At 51.4% G+C, this 16209-nt stretch overlaps 9 protein-coding genes across 9 annotated transcripts; 5 read left to right on the forward strand and 4 right to left on the reverse strand.

Moving 5' to 3' along the window:
• Positions 1-38: 38 nt before the first annotated feature.
• Positions 39-803, reverse strand: BDV14DRAFT_199217 (class I SAM-dependent methyltransferase; the record flags this gene model as incomplete). Its single annotated transcript, XM_073773183.1, has 1 exon — positions 39-803. The coding sequence occupies one exon, from the start codon at positions 801-803 to the stop codon at positions 39-41; it is 765 nt and encodes a 254-aa protein (XP_073629047.1).
• A 253-nt stretch (positions 804-1056) lies between these two features.
• BDV14DRAFT_199218 (methyltransferase family protein) lies at positions 1057-1815 on the forward strand (the record flags this gene model as incomplete). Its single annotated transcript, XM_073773184.1, has 1 exon — positions 1057-1815. One exon carries the CDS (start codon positions 1057-1059, stop codon positions 1813-1815), a length of 759 nt encoding a protein of 252 aa, XP_073629048.1.
• Positions 1816-1908: 93 nt separating this feature from the next.
• On the forward strand, positions 1909-2818 carry BDV14DRAFT_171593 (uncharacterized protein). The gene is made up of 2 exons (XM_073768434.1): positions 1909-2267; positions 2358-2818. Exons 1-2 carry the CDS (start codon positions 1988-1990, stop codon positions 2750-2752), a joined length of 675 nt encoding a protein of 224 aa, XP_073629049.1. The 5' UTR covers positions 1909-1987; the 3' UTR covers positions 2753-2818.
• Positions 2819-4740: 1922 nt separating this feature from the next.
• On the forward strand, positions 4741-7395 carry BDV14DRAFT_208356 (bifunctional terpene synthase/polyprenyl synthetase family protein). The gene is made up of 8 exons (XM_073775375.1): positions 4741-5160; positions 5206-5234; positions 5281-5543; positions 5608-6241; positions 6285-6439; positions 6486-6642; positions 6778-6948; positions 6998-7395. Exons 1-8 carry the CDS (start codon positions 4866-4868, stop codon positions 7310-7312), a joined length of 2019 nt encoding a protein of 672 aa, XP_073629050.1. The 5' UTR covers positions 4741-4865; the 3' UTR covers positions 7313-7395.
• A 73-nt stretch (positions 7396-7468) lies between these two features.
• BDV14DRAFT_199221 (uncharacterized protein) lies at positions 7469-7861 on the reverse strand (the record flags this gene model as incomplete). The annotated part of the gene is made up of 1 exon (XM_073773185.1): positions 7469-7861. The coding sequence occupies one exon, from the start codon at positions 7859-7861 to the stop codon at positions 7469-7471; it is 393 nt and encodes a 130-aa protein (XP_073629051.1).
• Positions 7862-8711: 850 nt separating this feature from the next.
• BDV14DRAFT_171597 (uncharacterized protein) lies at positions 8712-9884 on the forward strand. The gene is made up of 2 exons (XM_073768435.1): positions 8712-9349; positions 9407-9884. Exons 1-2 carry the CDS (start codon positions 8738-8740, stop codon positions 9818-9820), a joined length of 1026 nt encoding a protein of 341 aa, XP_073629052.1. The 5' UTR covers positions 8712-8737; the 3' UTR covers positions 9821-9884.
• Positions 9885-10754: 870 nt separating this feature from the next.
• BDV14DRAFT_199223 (uncharacterized protein) lies at positions 10755-12190 on the reverse strand (the record flags this gene model as incomplete). Its single annotated transcript, XM_073773186.1, has 4 exons — positions 10755-11221; positions 11306-11379; positions 11464-11923; positions 11980-12190. The coding sequence occupies 4 exons, from the start codon at positions 12188-12190 to the stop codon at positions 10755-10757; spliced, it is 1212 nt and encodes a 403-aa protein (XP_073629053.1).
• A 281-nt stretch (positions 12191-12471) lies between these two features.
• BDV14DRAFT_171598 (uncharacterized protein) lies at positions 12472-13808 on the forward strand. Its single transcript, XM_073768436.1, has one exon. The coding sequence runs from the start codon at positions 12554-12556 to the stop codon at positions 13568-13570; it is 1017 nt and encodes a 338-aa protein (XP_073629054.1). The 5' UTR covers positions 12472-12553; the 3' UTR covers positions 13571-13808.
• Positions 13809-14748: 940 nt separating this feature from the next.
• On the reverse strand, positions 14749-15996 carry BDV14DRAFT_199225 (aromatic prenyltransferase; the record flags this gene model as incomplete). The annotated part of the gene is made up of 1 exon (XM_073773187.1): positions 14749-15996. One exon carries the CDS (start codon positions 15994-15996, stop codon positions 14749-14751), a length of 1248 nt encoding a protein of 415 aa, XP_073629055.1.
• Between the last annotated feature and the right edge of the window lie 213 nt (positions 15997-16209).

A 16209-nucleotide genomic window follows, 5' to 3' on the forward strand; every position in this document is an offset into this window, starting at 1 on the left:
TACCGTCCCAGCTCAAGCAAGATATGGAAGTTCAAGATCTAAGCTCTCCCCCCCTCAACAACCAAAAACGGAAACTCCATCGTATCCCCCTCCTTATGCCCCTCCCACTCCTCAACCTTCTTCTCCAATGTCCACCCCACAGTAACCTCAACATCACCAAACCCAACCTCCCTCATCACCTCCTCAATCCAACCCCTCTTGATCCCATGCCGCTCCACACCCTCCAATTTCCTCGGCGGGTGGAACTTTATTGCTTCGGGACCGAAGTCTTCAAAGTCTGTTAGTGCGACGCGCCCGCCTGGACGAAGGCAGTGGAGAAGGGTCGTCAGGAAGGACTTTAGGTCTGGGACGTGGTGCAGGACGAGATGCGAGAGGATGAGGTCGTATTTCTTTCTTGGGCTGGTGGGATCTGGATTTGTTGGGTCGGAGGGGGGGAGGATGCTGTCCTCTGGGTTTGTGAGGAGGGTGCAAAGGGGTGTTATGTTGGTTTTCCCTTTCTCTGTTTGACATGTGCTTGTGTCGTTATCGATTTTCCCCTTAAGAACATCAATCATCCCTTGCGCGGGATCAAGAGCCACGATTTCATCGATGAGCGGCGCGACGCGTAGAGTCAACAATCCCGTTCCGCATCCAACTTCAAGGACGTCGAGGCCAGTTGATCTTAGATTTAATGCTTTCTTGCGACGCGAGAGTTCCTCGATCTTCGGTTTGAGCGTTTCAAAGGCCAGTCGCGTAGCTTCTTGCACAGAGGGGTTCGAGTCCCAAGATGCAGCTTCGTTATTGAAGCGGTCGTTTCCTGACATGGTCCGGTGCTTTATATCCAGAGGTATAAACAACGATGCGCGAACCAAGGATTCGGTCTTTATTTTTGTTTTGTTTTGAGGTTGCAAATTGAAACGTTTACACCCGTCGGCACTCGGAAGAGTGCACGACGGTGACTGCGGGGTCCAAAATATATACCCCGAACTTAGCCTGCTCCAACTGCTTGCTTTTGCTGCCCCTGTTCTACTGTCATCTATCTATCTGCATCTGAACCACTACTACAAATATCAAAATATGCCTTCCATACCCTCAACCCTCCTCTCCCTATGTACCCTGCTCGCAGGCTACCTAACAGCGCGATGCATAACAGACCCATCATCAAAACTCACCAGCACAACAACCACAAGCAAAAGCAAAAGCACAGTGAAAGCGAAAGCAAAAATAACCGACCGCATCTACTACCTAACGACCACCCCTGCTGTCCTGGGGACGTATTTCTCAGTGGTTGTTACTTTGTACCAGTCCCTAATAACATTGTTTTCTTCTGCCTTGCCATCAGCCTTTGATGAAGAGGTTTTATCGCATTTACTCCTCTACCCATCTCATTTAAACCCCTCCCGCGTGAGCTGGAATATATCAACGATCAGCTCTCTAAGTCTGATATTCGTCGGCGCTGCAATTCGACTCTCCGCATACGGAAACCTAGGAAGGAATTTCACCTTCCAGCTCTCAACCCCCGACCGCCTAATTACGGATGGCGTTTATGCCTATCTTCAGCATCCGAGCTATACGGGTTTATTGACGATCGGTGCTGGATGTGCAGGGTTCTTTGGTGGGCGGGGTGATGGGGCTATATTTTGTTTGGTTCCGGGGGGGATTGTTGGTTTGTTGAGGGAATGGGAGTTGTTCTTGGGGATTCTTGCGGTTGTGGGTTCGGGGGTGGTTATTGGGGTGAGGATTAGGGATGAGGAGAGGATGTTAAAGGGGAGGTTTGGGAGGAGGTGGGAGGAGTGGCATGCTAGGACAGCGAGGTTGGTTCCTTTTGTGATGTAGTTAGATAATCGGAGTTAGTCCGCACGTCATCACGAGGTCTTGTCTAGCTCAGCTCAACCGCCGACCGACCGCTGTCTTCCGCTTCATCTCCACACTCTCTCCCTGTCACTACCTCATCGCGAACAATCTTCCTCTCTCATCCATCCCTCATATCCTACTTGACTACGTCAGCATGGGCATCATAACGCGCACCCTAAAGCTAGGCACGTACACCGGCCTGGCCTCCGTCGCCGGCTTCTTCGCCTACACCCGCAACGACCGCTTCGTGCCCATGACCCCGACCGACCCTATCTTCGGCCACTCCCTCTTTGCCAAATTCAATCCCTCCAAGAACCCTACCACTCACGACCTATGTATCCGCCGTGTTCCGCTGTCTGAGATCAACCCATCGCTGCTGGAGAAGAAGGGGAAGCTCGTTGAGGCGTTTTGCGCCGGCGTTTGGAGTGGTTGGGGTACGTCCTCTTGTCTCGTCTAGCTGCGGTCGGGATTGAGTTTCCGGGCGCAAACAATCGCAATCGATGCTAATGATGCTTTTTGGTTAGGATACGCATTCCAGCGATCTTACCTCTCCCGCAAGTACGAGGCCGCAGATACCGCTAACCACCTTTGGACCAACGAGCAATTGTCCTCCTCTACCTACGACGTCGGCACCCTGATCACTGATCACTTTGAAGTTGTTGAAAAGACAGCAGACCGGATTGTCGTGCGCTGCGGTGACTCTCCCCGTCGCCAGGATGTTCGCGCTTCGGACGGTCTATTCGAGATTTCGGCTGTCGTGAAACCAGAGGAGGGCGTCGCGGAGTTTGGTCTGAAGAGTTGCTTCTACCAGGGGCTTGGCAAGGCTGAGGACGCGCCGATGCCGTCTCATATTACCTGGCTGCACCAGCAGTATACCAAGTTGTTGTCGGAGACGGCGCTGTATAAGGTTCGGAGGTAGATGGACGGGAGGAAGCGGATGTGTACATATGACATGATATAATACCAGGCAGTTTATGACTCAAGCACTTGATGTAAGTGGAGTAGGGAAACAAAATATTCACTTTTTTCTTGTAGAGGTTCGAAGATGTATCCGGAATTTGGCCAGCTTGAACACCATAACACTTCAAAACAGTGGTCGCTTCAAATTATGACCAAGCTCCGTCGATCAACGATAAGGTCCCAGGGACTCGATAGTCCTTGAGCCGCTGCCTGTCCGAGAACGAGAGCGTCATCGCAATGGGCTATCGTAAACAGTGACGAAAGGTGGCCTCGGACCTCACGCCCAGCCTTGAGATGCTTAAAACGGTGTATGCGCCAAAGGCCTGATTCACCCTACTCATGGGGCTCGCAAAAGGCCAAAGCAGAAAGCCTTTATCGTTTGCATCCCATCAGATCTTCCGGAAATGGTCCTCCGCAGCTGAGATGAGCATCATGATCCTCTCAGAAAATCGGTCGACCAATTGCTGTTGAAAGTGGACAGCGCCATGGCGCACTCTTCATCGAGGCTAGTAGAGCATTGCTATCGTTTCTGGCACCTCGCATGGTACTTTTGAAAGCGTTGCACAGTATGGCAATGACAAGGTTTTGATGGGTCCTGGACTCGACGGCGGGTTAAACTTGGGTTTGATAGTGGTCTCAAGTCTGCAGTTCAGTCCACGCTCAGCTCACGAAAGTCAACTAATAGCATTGGGGATTTGGCTCGGAGAAAACCTATGCTTTCATTCGAAACCAAATATTTCTCATCGAAGCAGAATGGCAGGATGGCATTCTTGAGCCACGCAGAGCGCACGTCAAAGAGACGGTGGCCTGAAAGACGAAGGTATTTGATAAGCCCATTGCCTTTGTAGGCTGATTGCAGCAGTGAATCAGGTGGTCCGGTCTGTTGTCACACATGACGCCCCGGAAGATTCTCATATTCGTCGATGGCTAACCTCTGAATGTGCACAAGATAGATCTGGTGTGGACCAGGCCATGCGAGTGAGCCTCTGTCGCGCGTTACCGTTAGCCAGACGGAGAATATCTGGAACGCCAACCATGCTAGAATAGGCCAGAGACCCCGGTCATAACAGCATCCCGAGGTTCGTGAGCTTTATTCCATTGAATAGAGCCTTTCTCTGGGTGACTCACTTGAGGTGAAATGCGTTGCCCTTGACCTGCCGGTGCGCAACTACTATTAGTGTACGAGGAGGACCAGGGAATCTACGCCATCGCCGCACCCGGAGACAATTGTTGGGGCTCTCAATTAGGATGATCAACTCCAGGATGTGTGGCATAGTTAGGCTCAGCGGGTGATGGCGGGACGTTACGTTCTGCCACGACTCACGGTGCAACAGGTTGCACTATACAGTTCAAAGCCAACCAATCCTGGACAAGGATACCAGAAGCTCAAGGTGAACTTGGCGAAATTGCCAATGGCAATTATCCTCGGATACGACCGGACTATCCTGCACAACGGTCGGAAGATATTGAGCTGCTTACACCGTTGGTGAAGGGTCGATCCGAGGGCATGGACAAAACAGCGAGATCCGTGGGTAAAAGGGCTTGCAGGAAGATTCTTATCGGTCAAAAGTTGGTATCTAATTCGAAGTTCTTTTGATCTCGTTAGTCACCACTTGTGTCGACGTGTATGAGTGAGGTGTAGCACTGGCAGTAGCATGGAAAGCTCAGGCATGGGTCCGTTCTATTCTCCGGATGGAATATCAGATATGCTGTGCGAAACTCAGCTTCGATCAAGACGGCACACGGCATATTGACTAGCAGCAGTCTGCGGCGATGGTTGGTAGGCATGATTCCAACTCAGCGATGCCCTGGTTAGCCGGCAGTGAAATGCCGCGTGAATCATTTCCCAAGCTGAAATCTGCGGGATGACGAGTTTCGGACAGCTCTAGTTGGTCCGGGGATCAGTGACCCGCATGTCCGAGATGAATGGAGAGGCGATAGGGGAGCAGGGAAGATGCAGGTTCGTTTTTGCTTCTTCGATAGCGCCGGGCTGGCTATAAAGGGCAAGTCCTCCACCACCTATCCCGGCTTCAAATTAGGCAGCCACGACCCTGTCCTGTCTCCTGAGTACAATGGCTTGCGCTCTAGACGGCCTTTCCTTCAAGGACTTCAAGCTTCCATCGCTTGATATCGAGCGACCGAAAGCGTACTTCAACACCATTCCGTATCGCGTCTGGGAGCACAACATTGACTGCTCAGATACCATTGACAAAGCTCTCTCGGACTGGCAGCTTATCACTGGAAAAGACGCCTCCAAGGCTCTTGGAAACAGATCTCAGGATTTGTATCTTTGCCTTGCTCCAGAATGTCCCCCTCACATTCTGCCTCTTTTCGTCAGGTTTGGCTATATCACGTTCTTCTGGGACGGTTAGTGTCACTTCTTGAGTAAATGTATTGATCTAACTCTTCCAGATGCTACTGACTCTCTAGATGCAGACGCGGTAGGTGTTCTATTTCTTACATTCGTGTTTCCACTAATCTGTTTAGCACGAGAGGATACAACTAGACTTGCGCGCGGCCATTCTCTCAGAGGTGAAGCTCGGACGACACACCCGCTGCGAGTTTCAGATAAATGAGCTGTACATTGAAAGCCTCAAAAGTCTTCTGAGCCAGGTGGAAGGCATTGACTCGCATTTCAGACTCAACTATGATGTCTTCGACTCGGGGCTTGCAGCACAGACAGTAGCCCCCTTGCATACTTTGACTTGGGAGGGTTACAAAGCGCACAGAACCAAGACTGTCGGTGGGAAGTAAGTAACTTATTCTTAAGTCTCATGCTTCTTCCATTACGTATAATCTCTAACCATGACGAAGAGTATTATCGAGGCTTATGCCCGTCGTCAACGGTATTCGATGTACCGACGAGGAGCTGGATTCAGTAGCGAATATGATACGTCTGGGGGACCTGATCACAGGACTAACCAACGACTTCCATAGCTTCCACAAGGAGTTTGACGAACATTTTCAGGCTGAAACGTTGGATTCTATTCACAATGGAATGGCTGTGCTTATGAGCAACTATGGCTACGACGAAAACGAGGCTGGAGGTATTCTCAAGCAGGAGGTTTTGGCCTTGGAGACGCAGTTGATGTCTGAATACGAAACATGGAGCTTCTCTACAGCACCAAAATCAGATGACCTGCGTCGGTACATGTTCATCTCTGTTCTCACAATTGGTGGAATGAACCGCTGGCAGTCGATCACACCGCGATACCATCGGAATGACTTTACAACTACCGACTCAGACAGGGCTCAGCTCGTCGGGCAATCATATGATGTAAAGCTGCGGCTACCACAATATCCCTCACCGTCCATGGCCGTTACGGTAGGAAGGAGAGATCCTATAGGCACAGATAGTCTGCTGGAGAACAGCGTTGAACCTGCCGCAGAGGTCGCTCCGAAGAATAAAGAGATACTAGCACCGTTCGAAAAAGCACCGGCTGAGAAGGTGAGGCTTTATTCTTTTTCCCCATCGGATACTAACCGATTAGATTGTCCTAGCACCATGGGAATATATTCGAGCTCTGCCTGGGAAGATGACACTCGGTCGGATGATCGAATGTCTGGAGAGCTGGTTCCAGCTACCGAAAGAGTCAACGGATATCATCCGAGAGACCACGAGAATACTATTTGATGCTACCTTGATGTGAGCCTTCCTTTGAATTTGTTAGATTCAGTTTTCATGATTGTAGGCTGGACGACATCCAGGACGGCTCGCAACTTCGTCGCGGGAGGCCAGCAGCGCATGCTATCTTCGGGCAGCCGCAGACGATCAACAGTGCAACCTACCTCTTCGTGAAAGGCAGCAGGCAACTAAAAGACCTGAAAATGAATCAAGAGTGTGGAGAGGTCTTCTTGGGTTTGTTCTGCCGTCTGTCTGGACATGATTGCCGCTAACGTGCCGCAGATGAGCTAGAGACCCTGGCATTCGGACAGGGCTTGGAGCTCAACTGGAGATTTCACACCACTTTACCGTCAATCCAGGATTATCTGATCATGGTGGATAACAAGACGGGGGCCTTCTTCCGACTGGTCCTCAGACTTCTCGAGACCGAAACTGAATCCGAGCCAACCCCTGAGCTTCTCCATCTCTTCACCCTGGTGGGGAGATATTACCAAATTCGAGATGACTACATGAATCTGGCATCAGACGAGGTATATTTTACTGAAATCCAAGTCAGCACTGACTGTTAATACTATACAGTACACTGCAAAGAAAGGATTCTGCGAGGACCTTTCGGAAGGCAAATTCTCTTTCCCTCTCATCCACCTTTTGCAGAATACACCATCTCCCAACAATATCCGGGGAATCCTGTTCAACCGTGACATCAATACCGACCTATCAATAGAAGCAAAGCAATTTGTCTTGGATCAGATGAAAGAGACCGGAAGTCTCACCTACACCAAGGAAACGCTCGACAATCTCTTCGACGCCATGATAGAGACGTTCGATAACGTCCAAGCGACACTGGGATCGAACAACAAGCTGCGCATCTTCCTTTTGTGGCTGAAGATATAGCTGAAGTCGCATTTCCTACATATCATTGTTCTATTTCATGCGTGATCGTACATCGCCTCAAATTGATACACCTGATATTCCACCTATCGATAACAAAAACATGCTTTTCACACCTGGACTAATCATTCTACAAAATCCTACACTTAGTATCTCATCTCAAAAATCCTCTCGATGCGAATTCTTCCTCGGACTCCTCCCCACATTCCCCCCATACCCCTGCGGCGGCTCCCCCATCGTAGCATCCACATCCCCCTGCGAGACGATCTTCGATCTCCCCAACTTAGTCGCGCCGCTTGTATTGGCGATATCGTCCTCCTTGACGATCCCGGATTTCCCGCGGGGGGACTGGTATCGCAATAGCGCGTATCCGCCGCCGATTACGGCGAATATGGTCATTAGGGCGACGTTGCGGGAGGATCTGAGAAGTTCCCAAAATGGTTGATTAGATGGTTTGGGAAAGAAATGAGAGGGGGAGGGAGATGTGAATGGGAGAGAGACGTACTGCGCTGGTGAGGAGCGGTTGTTCATGTGTAGAGTAGTTGGTGCCATCTTGTAGGTAGTCTATCTGCTGTTCTTATCTTGAAACTGGTACCTTGTTATAATAGGTGATCTTAGGGTATGATAGAATAAAAGATGAATAAGTAGGCTGTGCAGGTATGTAGCTTAAACATATTATATATCGTTTCTTGTATCTGGGCACATTTTAACCACTCATCACCACCTCGCCACGATGACGCGGGCATGAGATCCGCATGACGACCGCGACTTGACGGGCCTCGAACTCATATCTGAAGTCCGGAAAGCGATGAAGCTGGCTCTGGACCATCTTATCTGATCCGCCAATTAGACTGTGGGATCGGGATGACACTTTTTGTGGGGAGTATCCTCCATATCTATCATAGTAGATACCTACCTTGCCCTAAGTATGCTACGATCTGCTCGATCAAAAAAAAGGAGCGTAGTCGTCTACGGCCAGTGGCAATTATATAGGGAAAGAAAAACAGGAAAAGTGAAATATCTAACTTTTCTTCGCAAGCCAGCTGCCGTGGAAGTTTGTCGAGAATGTCGGTAGTGGTCCGCTTCCAGACCTACTTTACCTATAATTTTGAAACCGCAGTGAGAGCAAGTAGCGATGTGAACCCGCCTCTCAAGAGGAATCACTTGGTTACAGGTAGGCTATACATACTGGGATTCATGGGAAGGAATCTTATCAGACAATTCAAGGAAACGTGGCCGCCTACCCTACCCACGAGGCTGCAACCCCCCTGTTTGCTTTGTGAGTCATCACAGAGATAGGTAACCATGTCTGCCAAGGGACTACCGCAGATAAGCCAAGACACATGCTACTTAATAGGCCGGTGGACTCGACAACATGGTATCGGAGGTTCAACCTACGTCCTCTGTTTACTTTCGGGTGGTTTTAATATGACACTCAGTCTCATCGCTCAAGAGATGGAGCACCTGCCGTTCCATATTAATGACAACCATCAACCCCCGGTTACAGTCATAGCCAAAAGGCCATCTTCATCCATTGACAAAGTCCTCGGTACCCCTGAGCTCCTCGAAATGATCCTGGCACAAACAGACATGCGCACGCTCTTAGTATCAGCCCAACGAGTCTGCCAGACGTGGAAGAATATTATAGATGATTCGCGATATATCCAACAATGTCTCTTCTTCGAGCCCGTCAAAGGCAAGGAGCCTCGGCCCTCTAAGAAGTGCTCCTACCACAACCGAGACATACAAACGGATGATGGAAAACAGACAGATTCTGTCCTTCTTAATCCATTACTCAAGCATGCCTTCGCATCAATCTTCCCCGCAAAACGAACACGAAACCGAAAGCGCGCGTTCAGATTCAGGGGCATACCAGCCTCTTCATCATCATCATCATCATCGAGGTCCCCATTCGCACACAAGGACGCAAGTTGGCGTCGCATGCTCGTTTCTCAACCACCGCTAGGAAACGGAAGTATAGGGCTTTTCGAGCTTACACATTATCAAGCAGGCGATTCGGCCGAGTGTTTCTATATCCCGGTAAGAAAGCCGTGCAATATTTCATTTAAGTATCCTACTTATGCATGCCATATACAGGCCGAACCAACTACCCCAAACGCCACAGTGTGCAGTGGAAGTACAAGTACCAGATCCAACGGTCTCCGAATGGACCACCTCCTCGACGCACTCCTTTACACCCCAGAGATCAGCTTCGACAATTACACATATACATGGATCGCTTGGGCAACCGAAGATCTAGTTTCATTTAACGGAACTTTGAGACGGAATGATAACGACCTAGATGAGCAATTCGGGCGCATGCTTAGAGCGTTTGGTGTTGTTATCTTTACGGAGACGACGTCTCAGTGTTGTACTCGTGATCCACCACCTAGGCCCTGCGAGCCGGAGATGAGGAGGCGTAGGATTGTTGGGGCTTTTAGGAAGGCGGGGGTAGATGTTGAGGGAAGGAGGAGTAATATTAGAGAGTCGAAGACTGATTTTCGGCGGTGATGTGGGCTGACAGTAATGTTTGTGGCACTTCTACTTACCTATCTACGAGTAAGCTACTTATACTAACATTTACGTTTTTGTTTTTTTTTTTGTTTTTTTTTTTGTTTTTTTCTTCCCCGGTTTACTATATCTAGGTACGGCAAACAGACGTGGCCTAATCATACTACCCTTGACCTCATGTATCTGAACACTACCTAGTACCTGAGCAGCAGTCATCAGGAAGCACTATGTATGCGTGCATACGGAATAGTACGAAGATCGAACCCCAAAAGGCAAAGGTGCCAGAAGACCGTCACCTAACTGGAACATAGCGAGGTAAAACTGGACACGCTCTCGTGAATGCTCCGCCATACCATACCCGGTAGGAGACGACAGCTAGGTGGACGTGGCGGGACCATGATAGCTAGAGGCAGACCGATGCCATCCCATCTCGCTTGGGTAGATGTTGTAATCTTTCAGCAGGTCTCTCGACGCCTCCTTCCAACCACATGTATTTTCAAGATCTGGCCAAAGGACCCGGACAGGAGAGCAATACATCCAGTTGCCGGATGTTTGTTGACATGCGCTATTCATCCGCAATGAAGTTTTTGGGCCCTGCCTGGAGTTACCATGGTTGGGTTCATGTCCGCGTTCGAACAGCAGATGGATATCCCCGTTAAAGCCCAGGGCTAGGTGCCTTTGCCCGGCCGCGACTATACCATATCACTTTGATATTTGATTCGTTCGTGGGAATTTTCTCCTGTTGGTCCATCCTCCCATTCGCCGATCGATGGTACCCAGGTTGGTGATTTGCGCATAAGGCCCAGCCTGGTGAGCAATCGCCGCATACGTACATAGGTCAAGTACGGATGGGAGCACCCAAGGCAGGGAGTGAGGTATGTCGGGGCGCGACAGAAAACCGTGACTAGCCTCCTGCTCCTCCTCCTCCCCTAAGTCAAAAGGCGCTACTGCCGCTCCGAATATCAATCCGAGTCTGAACCCGTATCTGCCTCTCGTCCGTATTATTGTCCAAGTTGGAGCCAGGCACCCATCCTAAGCTCCCAGTCTGCTCTGTAGTGTCGCTGTCCCGGTCCGTAGCGGCAAGAGCACGAGTGGTTATGCCAAGTCGCCCCAGCGGTGTGGCGTCAGACGCTTCAAGAATCTCGTTGGAAAGGCCAACGTAGAGGGGCCGGCCCGGGTGGCGGCTTCTGGCACCGAAGTCTGGAGGGCCGGGGGCCAGAGGGCGTCTGGATGATTCGGCCTCGGACTCGGGCAGCGAGGAGCGCCGGTCGGATGAATACGGTAGGCGATTCTTGACCCAGGTGGGGAGCTTAGCGAAGAGTGGACGGAGGCCGATTAGGCATGCGGCGCTGAAGTACATGCCGCATTCGACGGCTGTCCAGGAGAATGCTTCGTCGGCCACTGGTGCTGGTTAGCTGGCCTGGTTTCGGGTGTACCTAGTAGTATAAGGGCGGGGAAGGAGGGAAGGTAGGTATGGATACATACTCGTAGGGTCGGTGGCCATGATTCTGGCGTCACGGAAGAAGATACCTGTGCGCATGCAGGAGGCAAAGAGGCCGCTTCGATGGAAATTGTTAGGTATGATTGGACCTTTGCGCGAAGGTTCAAGGTAATAGAACAGAAGAGAACAGAACTTAACTTACATGCTGCCCATGAAGAACACAATGGTGATGCCGATTTTTTTCCCGCGGGAGGCCTTCAAATTCCAGACTGTTGGGATGGGCAGGGCGAGGATTAAAACGTCCGCCACAACGTTGGGAATATTCGATAGTTTGTACCACAGGATCTGGTCGAAGCAGGTGCCGCCTGGGATATTGCGGTCCCAAGTATAGGCTAAGGGGAAGCATTCCAGCTGGGCTGCGATGACGGTGGCAGTCATGTTGCCGAGCAGGAAAGCTATGACAAACCAGCAAGCCCCGCGATAAGCTTTCTGGGTGAAGATGCGGAGGTAGAGGGCAACGACGGAGACTCGCGACAGAGCGTTGGAGGGCACGTAGAACCAGTCTAGGATGTAGAGGATTTTCAAAAACATGACAAGCTGTTGGGGATCTTCGTCGACGACCACGGGGGTTGGGCGACCGAGACCGCCGTATTGGACATCTACTATCGCCAGATATTAGTCACTAAGCAGCACATCTGAATTGAACATGGATAGATACAGTAAAGGCATATGATCAGCCCCACGAGGAATAGGTAGGAGGGTATCAAAAGAAACTCATCCCACCCGCGGCGTGCTTGGGTCAAGCTGCGAGCAAACAACCTCAAGGCCAGCAAAACGGTGGTTAAAACGATTATGAAAGTGGAGGCAACGACTACTCGAGAGCCATTGTCGGTCTCCAGATAGCTTGGAGGGTATTGTGCGTCAGCCATGCCGAGGATGAATGCCTACCATATGTTCAGAGGGGAGCAGTGCGGCCGTATAAATACAGGGCACCGTCGTTGTCCCACTGTCGGGAGAATAGAAGACTGAAGACCGTCCAACTGGAATCTACGGAAAGCGGGAGCAAATAATTCATCCTAGGCTTTTTTATGCGTGTTAGACTGGCGGGGTGGAAGGAGTGACTGATTGGCCCTTCACTGTTGTACCGGGCCTCTTTGTTCTTATGCTCGCCGACTCCAGCTCTGCCCCTCCATAGGAGAATTCTACATAAAGATCACTCATTCCACTCTTTGCACAGTTGTCTTTTTTCTCACCCATTCTTGTTTGCTTGGTTACTCATCAAGCTTACCGGCATGGCACCCCTCGTACTTGTTACCGGTGCGACTGGACTGATTGGCTTTCGAGTCTTGCTTGAGACCCTCCGCAAAGGTTATCAAGTGCGCTTTGCCGCGCGGTCGGAAGAAAAAGCTCAGAAGGTCTTGTCTCGCCCGGCCATCGAGAGTCTCAATGCAGGTGATCAACTGAGCTATGTGGTCGTCCCCAATTCCACTATCAGCGGTGCCTATGACGAGGCCCTCCAGGGGGTCTCCTACGTGCTTCACGTCGGCACCCCCGTGCCAGTCCCGACCTATGATCCCATCACGGAAGTCTATCAACCCACAGTGGAAAGCGTGGCTCACCTGCTACAGTCAGCCCTAAAAGTGCCGACACTGAAGCGCATTGTGATTACTTCATCCATCCTCGCCAACCTAGCACCCATGCCGGACCCTACCGTGAGCTCCTCCGCGGCGACTCGCATTCCCATCACCAGCCCGCCAGAGACACTGTCTGGTGTTTTCGATGCTTACATCTACGGCAAGATCATCGAGCTCAATGCCACCGATGAGTTTGTAGCGACGCACCACCCGCATTTCAACGTCGCTCATATCTTCCCCGGCTACGTCTTCGGGCGAAACCACCTCGTCGACGGAGATGAGATTATAACTAAGAATAGCTCCAATGGGTACCTCCTTGCTAGCATTACGGGCAAGGACCTGGGAATGCCTCTGTACGGGGGCTATGTGCATATCGACGATCTCGCAGACTTGCATCTCCGCGTTCTCGAGCTGGCGCCGTCCTCCAGCACTCCGAGTGCGTTTGGTGCGTGCACCACGATCGACGAGTTCAACAGTTTTGAAGTGGTGGAAAAGGTGTTTCCGAAGGCTGTGGCGGATGGGACCTTCTCGCGGGGTGTGATGCCCCGGCTTCCCATTTCGTACGATTCCAGCGAGACCGAGAGGACGCTTGGAATGAAGTTCTCCTCGTTCGAGAGGGCCGTGGTGGATACTGCAGCGCAGTACTTGGAGAGCCTAGGTAAAGAGTTGGCGTGATAGGGGGCCCGTCCTGGATAGTATATTTGTTCATGCAAGGAAATGCTCTAACAGGCTACCCTCGTTGAATTATCTCCGTCGTTAGTCGGCTGGGGCCTGGCATAAGAACCATCCAAGGGCCTCAAGTACACAATAGAGACTAGGCTAGGTACTCAACTAGAAGGCGCAAACAAAGCTCACCAAGTGGAGAGACACTGAGGCCAAGAGTAAGCTGCATTGAAGGGCGAATGATGAATCCCTGACATTCAGACACCGAGTAGTCACGTTTCAAACACACTGGATGAAGCCGTACAGGGGCATCCCTACCCTATCCTGGACATTCTCAACTGGAGGCCAGTCACTCAGTCAGATTCAACCGCACCATGGGCTAGTTAGAATCGGAGATCGGGGGAGGGGGGGAAAGACAGACAACTGAGCTAAGACAAGCAGTAATTAGGTGAGACCACAGGTACGCTTCCCATTGCAGGCTCAGGGATGGAATCGCAGGATGCCTGGGCATGTGTGTCTACATGCCCACGCATCCTGCGACTAGCCAGTTGGATTCTAAACGCCGCGAGGGGGGTTGTGCAGATCGCTTTCTTTTTCTTCTTTTTTCTTTTAGGAAACCATCCATTCTACCTTAGAGGCCAGTTCGACGCCCTACGCCAGGTCCTTCATCCAGTCGGGCACGTCAAACCCCCACACGAGATGCAAGTCAGCGTATGGTAGGTCCCGTAAAGTAAGAAAAAAGTAATCGACGATATGCATAAAGAACAAAATGCACGTTCGCCTGGTTGACTCACGGGATAGATGGAATGCCGCAAAGAAGATGTGGTGAGATCCATCAACCTGAATCCTACCACCCTACTTGACCTAGTCACTACCTACATCTATGCAAGATCCACCAACGTCAAAGCAGTATAGCAGGTGGGTAGACGAGTTCAAGGATCCAGAATAAAAATCTCCGAACCTCGGTCTAACACAAAATTCGAGCTACCGAGCCATCTTGTGCCCCTGGCCATTCAGATAGGAGACGACGCGCAACTCGCCGCTGGGTTGCATCGAGCATGCGATGTAGGTGTGGAGCCCGCGCTGCTGCAAGGCTTCACGAGGACTGTGATGCGCTCTCGTCTATTAGCTTAGCTCCAAAGCTCAGCCTAGCTATTGGGAAGGCGTGAGGTGCGCTGGGCTGGGTTCACCTACAAGAAACAACGCATTGTGTTAATATACACGTGCGCTAGTTTTGAGGGCTCCCTGGTCCGGGCTTGCGTCGCGATGTAAGCGTGCACCGCTGAGCTAATGTGGTCGTCGCAGCTGGCGTAATGGCGCACGGGAATGTAGAGTTTGAGTAGTGGCTGGGGGCATTCTGGGCGTAGCTCAATGTTATAGAGCAGACCAGCGGTGCGGTGGTCAACGGTGGGTAGCGACTGCTGAGGTGAGACTCCGTCCTGGTCAAGCAGGGCGTTCCACAGGCGGCGAATATTTTGAAAACCACGGCTCATCTTGGGCTGGTCGATGCGCTGCCCCAGTGTCATGATTTGCTGGATTGAAGAGAAGCTTGTGGATCGGCTGCGAAAGTATACCTTCAGCCGCGACGCTGTGGGAGGCCCGATGTCGATCGCGAGCATGTCGATCTCGAGTGGCGGCGTGCAGGGGTCTTGTGCAAAAGCCAGGAAGCTCTGCAGCGCCTTGAGCTGACTCGGGGTAATCTGGGGCGCACGGAGGATTGCGTCCTCGATGACTTGAAGATTCGTCTGCCCTGTTTTTTGGGCCTTGAATGTCGGGAAAAAGTACGCCTTCCTGGTGATAGATTCGGCGCCCAGATCGAATGCGTAGAATATTTTAGATGACTGGTTTTCCATAGTTCCGGGGTGCAATTCGCGGTCAAAGTGGCGAAACGGGTCCATTCTAACGGCAGGGAGAGTACGGTCCAGGGCGCGGCGAAACAAAGCGTCAGCATGCGCATTGTTAGGGTCAAGGGGGGTACCGGCGCGCACCCCCACAGGCTCAAAGGAGAAACGCACTGTCGGGGGTAAGTGGCCAGTGTGCCAATCCCAGCTCAGTTCGATAGGGTGGTGATCGTCCGTCATATAGCTGCGCCATGGAGGTGAAGGTACCCGTGCGTTCCAGGCCGGCCCTAGATACGGCGCTACTGCACGGCCAAAGAAGTGCAGGTTGTGCTCTTGAGAATTCGCTGAATAACCAGCATCATGAAGCAGAGCCGCAAGAAGGCACCCTGTGGTTTGCCACCAGTAGTTACTGTCTGTGTTCAGAGAGCCCTGCAAGTCGATTGTGGCTTTCTGATACGCGGCAGAGTGCAGGGGTGAAGATACCAGGTACCGCTTCCTGGTGGCAGCTGGGGTACGTGTAAGCTGCATCCAGCTCGAAAGGGAGCTTCTGAAGAGGCGGCGCATCAGGTTGGACGAATGCATTTGAGAGGAGGCCATTGGGAGGTTATTGGGATTGACTTGAAAAAGTCGAAACCTGTTGTCGAGGCGTAGAATAGAGAGCCAATGTCTAGATAACAAAACCACAGCACACGTTAGCCGAGTATCGACTTGTCGGTCGGAGCCACAGGGAAATATAACTACGTCGCTACAGCCTGGACGTGGCCATACCTTCTGCCTAGCCCTCCCAATCATGAGGCTGCGCAGGCCAAC

Source organism: Aspergillus stella-maris (genome assembly GCF_047715825.1).
Source record: "Aspergillus stella-maris strain CBS 113639 unplaced genomic scaffold BDV14scaffold_21, whole genome shotgun sequence".
NCBI lineage: Eukaryota > Fungi > Ascomycota > Eurotiomycetes > Eurotiales > Aspergillaceae > Aspergillus > Aspergillus stella-maris.

Bases quoted from the DNA above. Each gene is read 5' to 3' on its own strand.
- BDV14DRAFT_171593 (XM_073768434.1), top strand. From the start codon at position 1,988: ATGGGCATCATAACGCGCACCCTAAAGCTAGGCACGTACACCGGCCTG. The intron at 2,268-2,357 runs GTACGTCCTCTT...CTTTTTGGTTAG, and splicing joins CGGCGTTTGGAGTGGTTGGG to GATACGCATTCCAGCGATCT.
- BDV14DRAFT_208356 (XM_073775375.1), top strand. From the start codon at position 4,866: ATGGCTTGCGCTCTAGACGGCCTTTCCTTCAAGGACTTCAAGCTTCCA. The intron at 5,544-5,607 runs GTAAGTAACTTA...ACCATGACGAAG, and splicing joins ACCAAGACTGTCGGTGGGAA to AGTATTATCGAGGCTTATGC. The intron at 6,242-6,284 runs GTGAGGCTTTAT...CTAACCGATTAG, and splicing joins AAAAAGCACCGGCTGAGAAG to ATTGTCCTAGCACCATGGGA.
- BDV14DRAFT_171597 (XM_073768435.1), top strand. From the start codon at position 8,738: ATGACACTCAGTCTCATCGCTCAAGAGATGGAGCACCTGCCGTTCCAT. The intron at 9,350-9,406 runs GTAAGAAAGCCG...TGCCATATACAG, and splicing joins CCGAGTGTTTCTATATCCCG to GCCGAACCAACTACCCCAAA.
- BDV14DRAFT_171598 (XM_073768436.1), top strand. From the start codon at position 12,554: ATGGCACCCCTCGTACTTGTTACCGGTGCGACTGGACTGATTGGCTTT.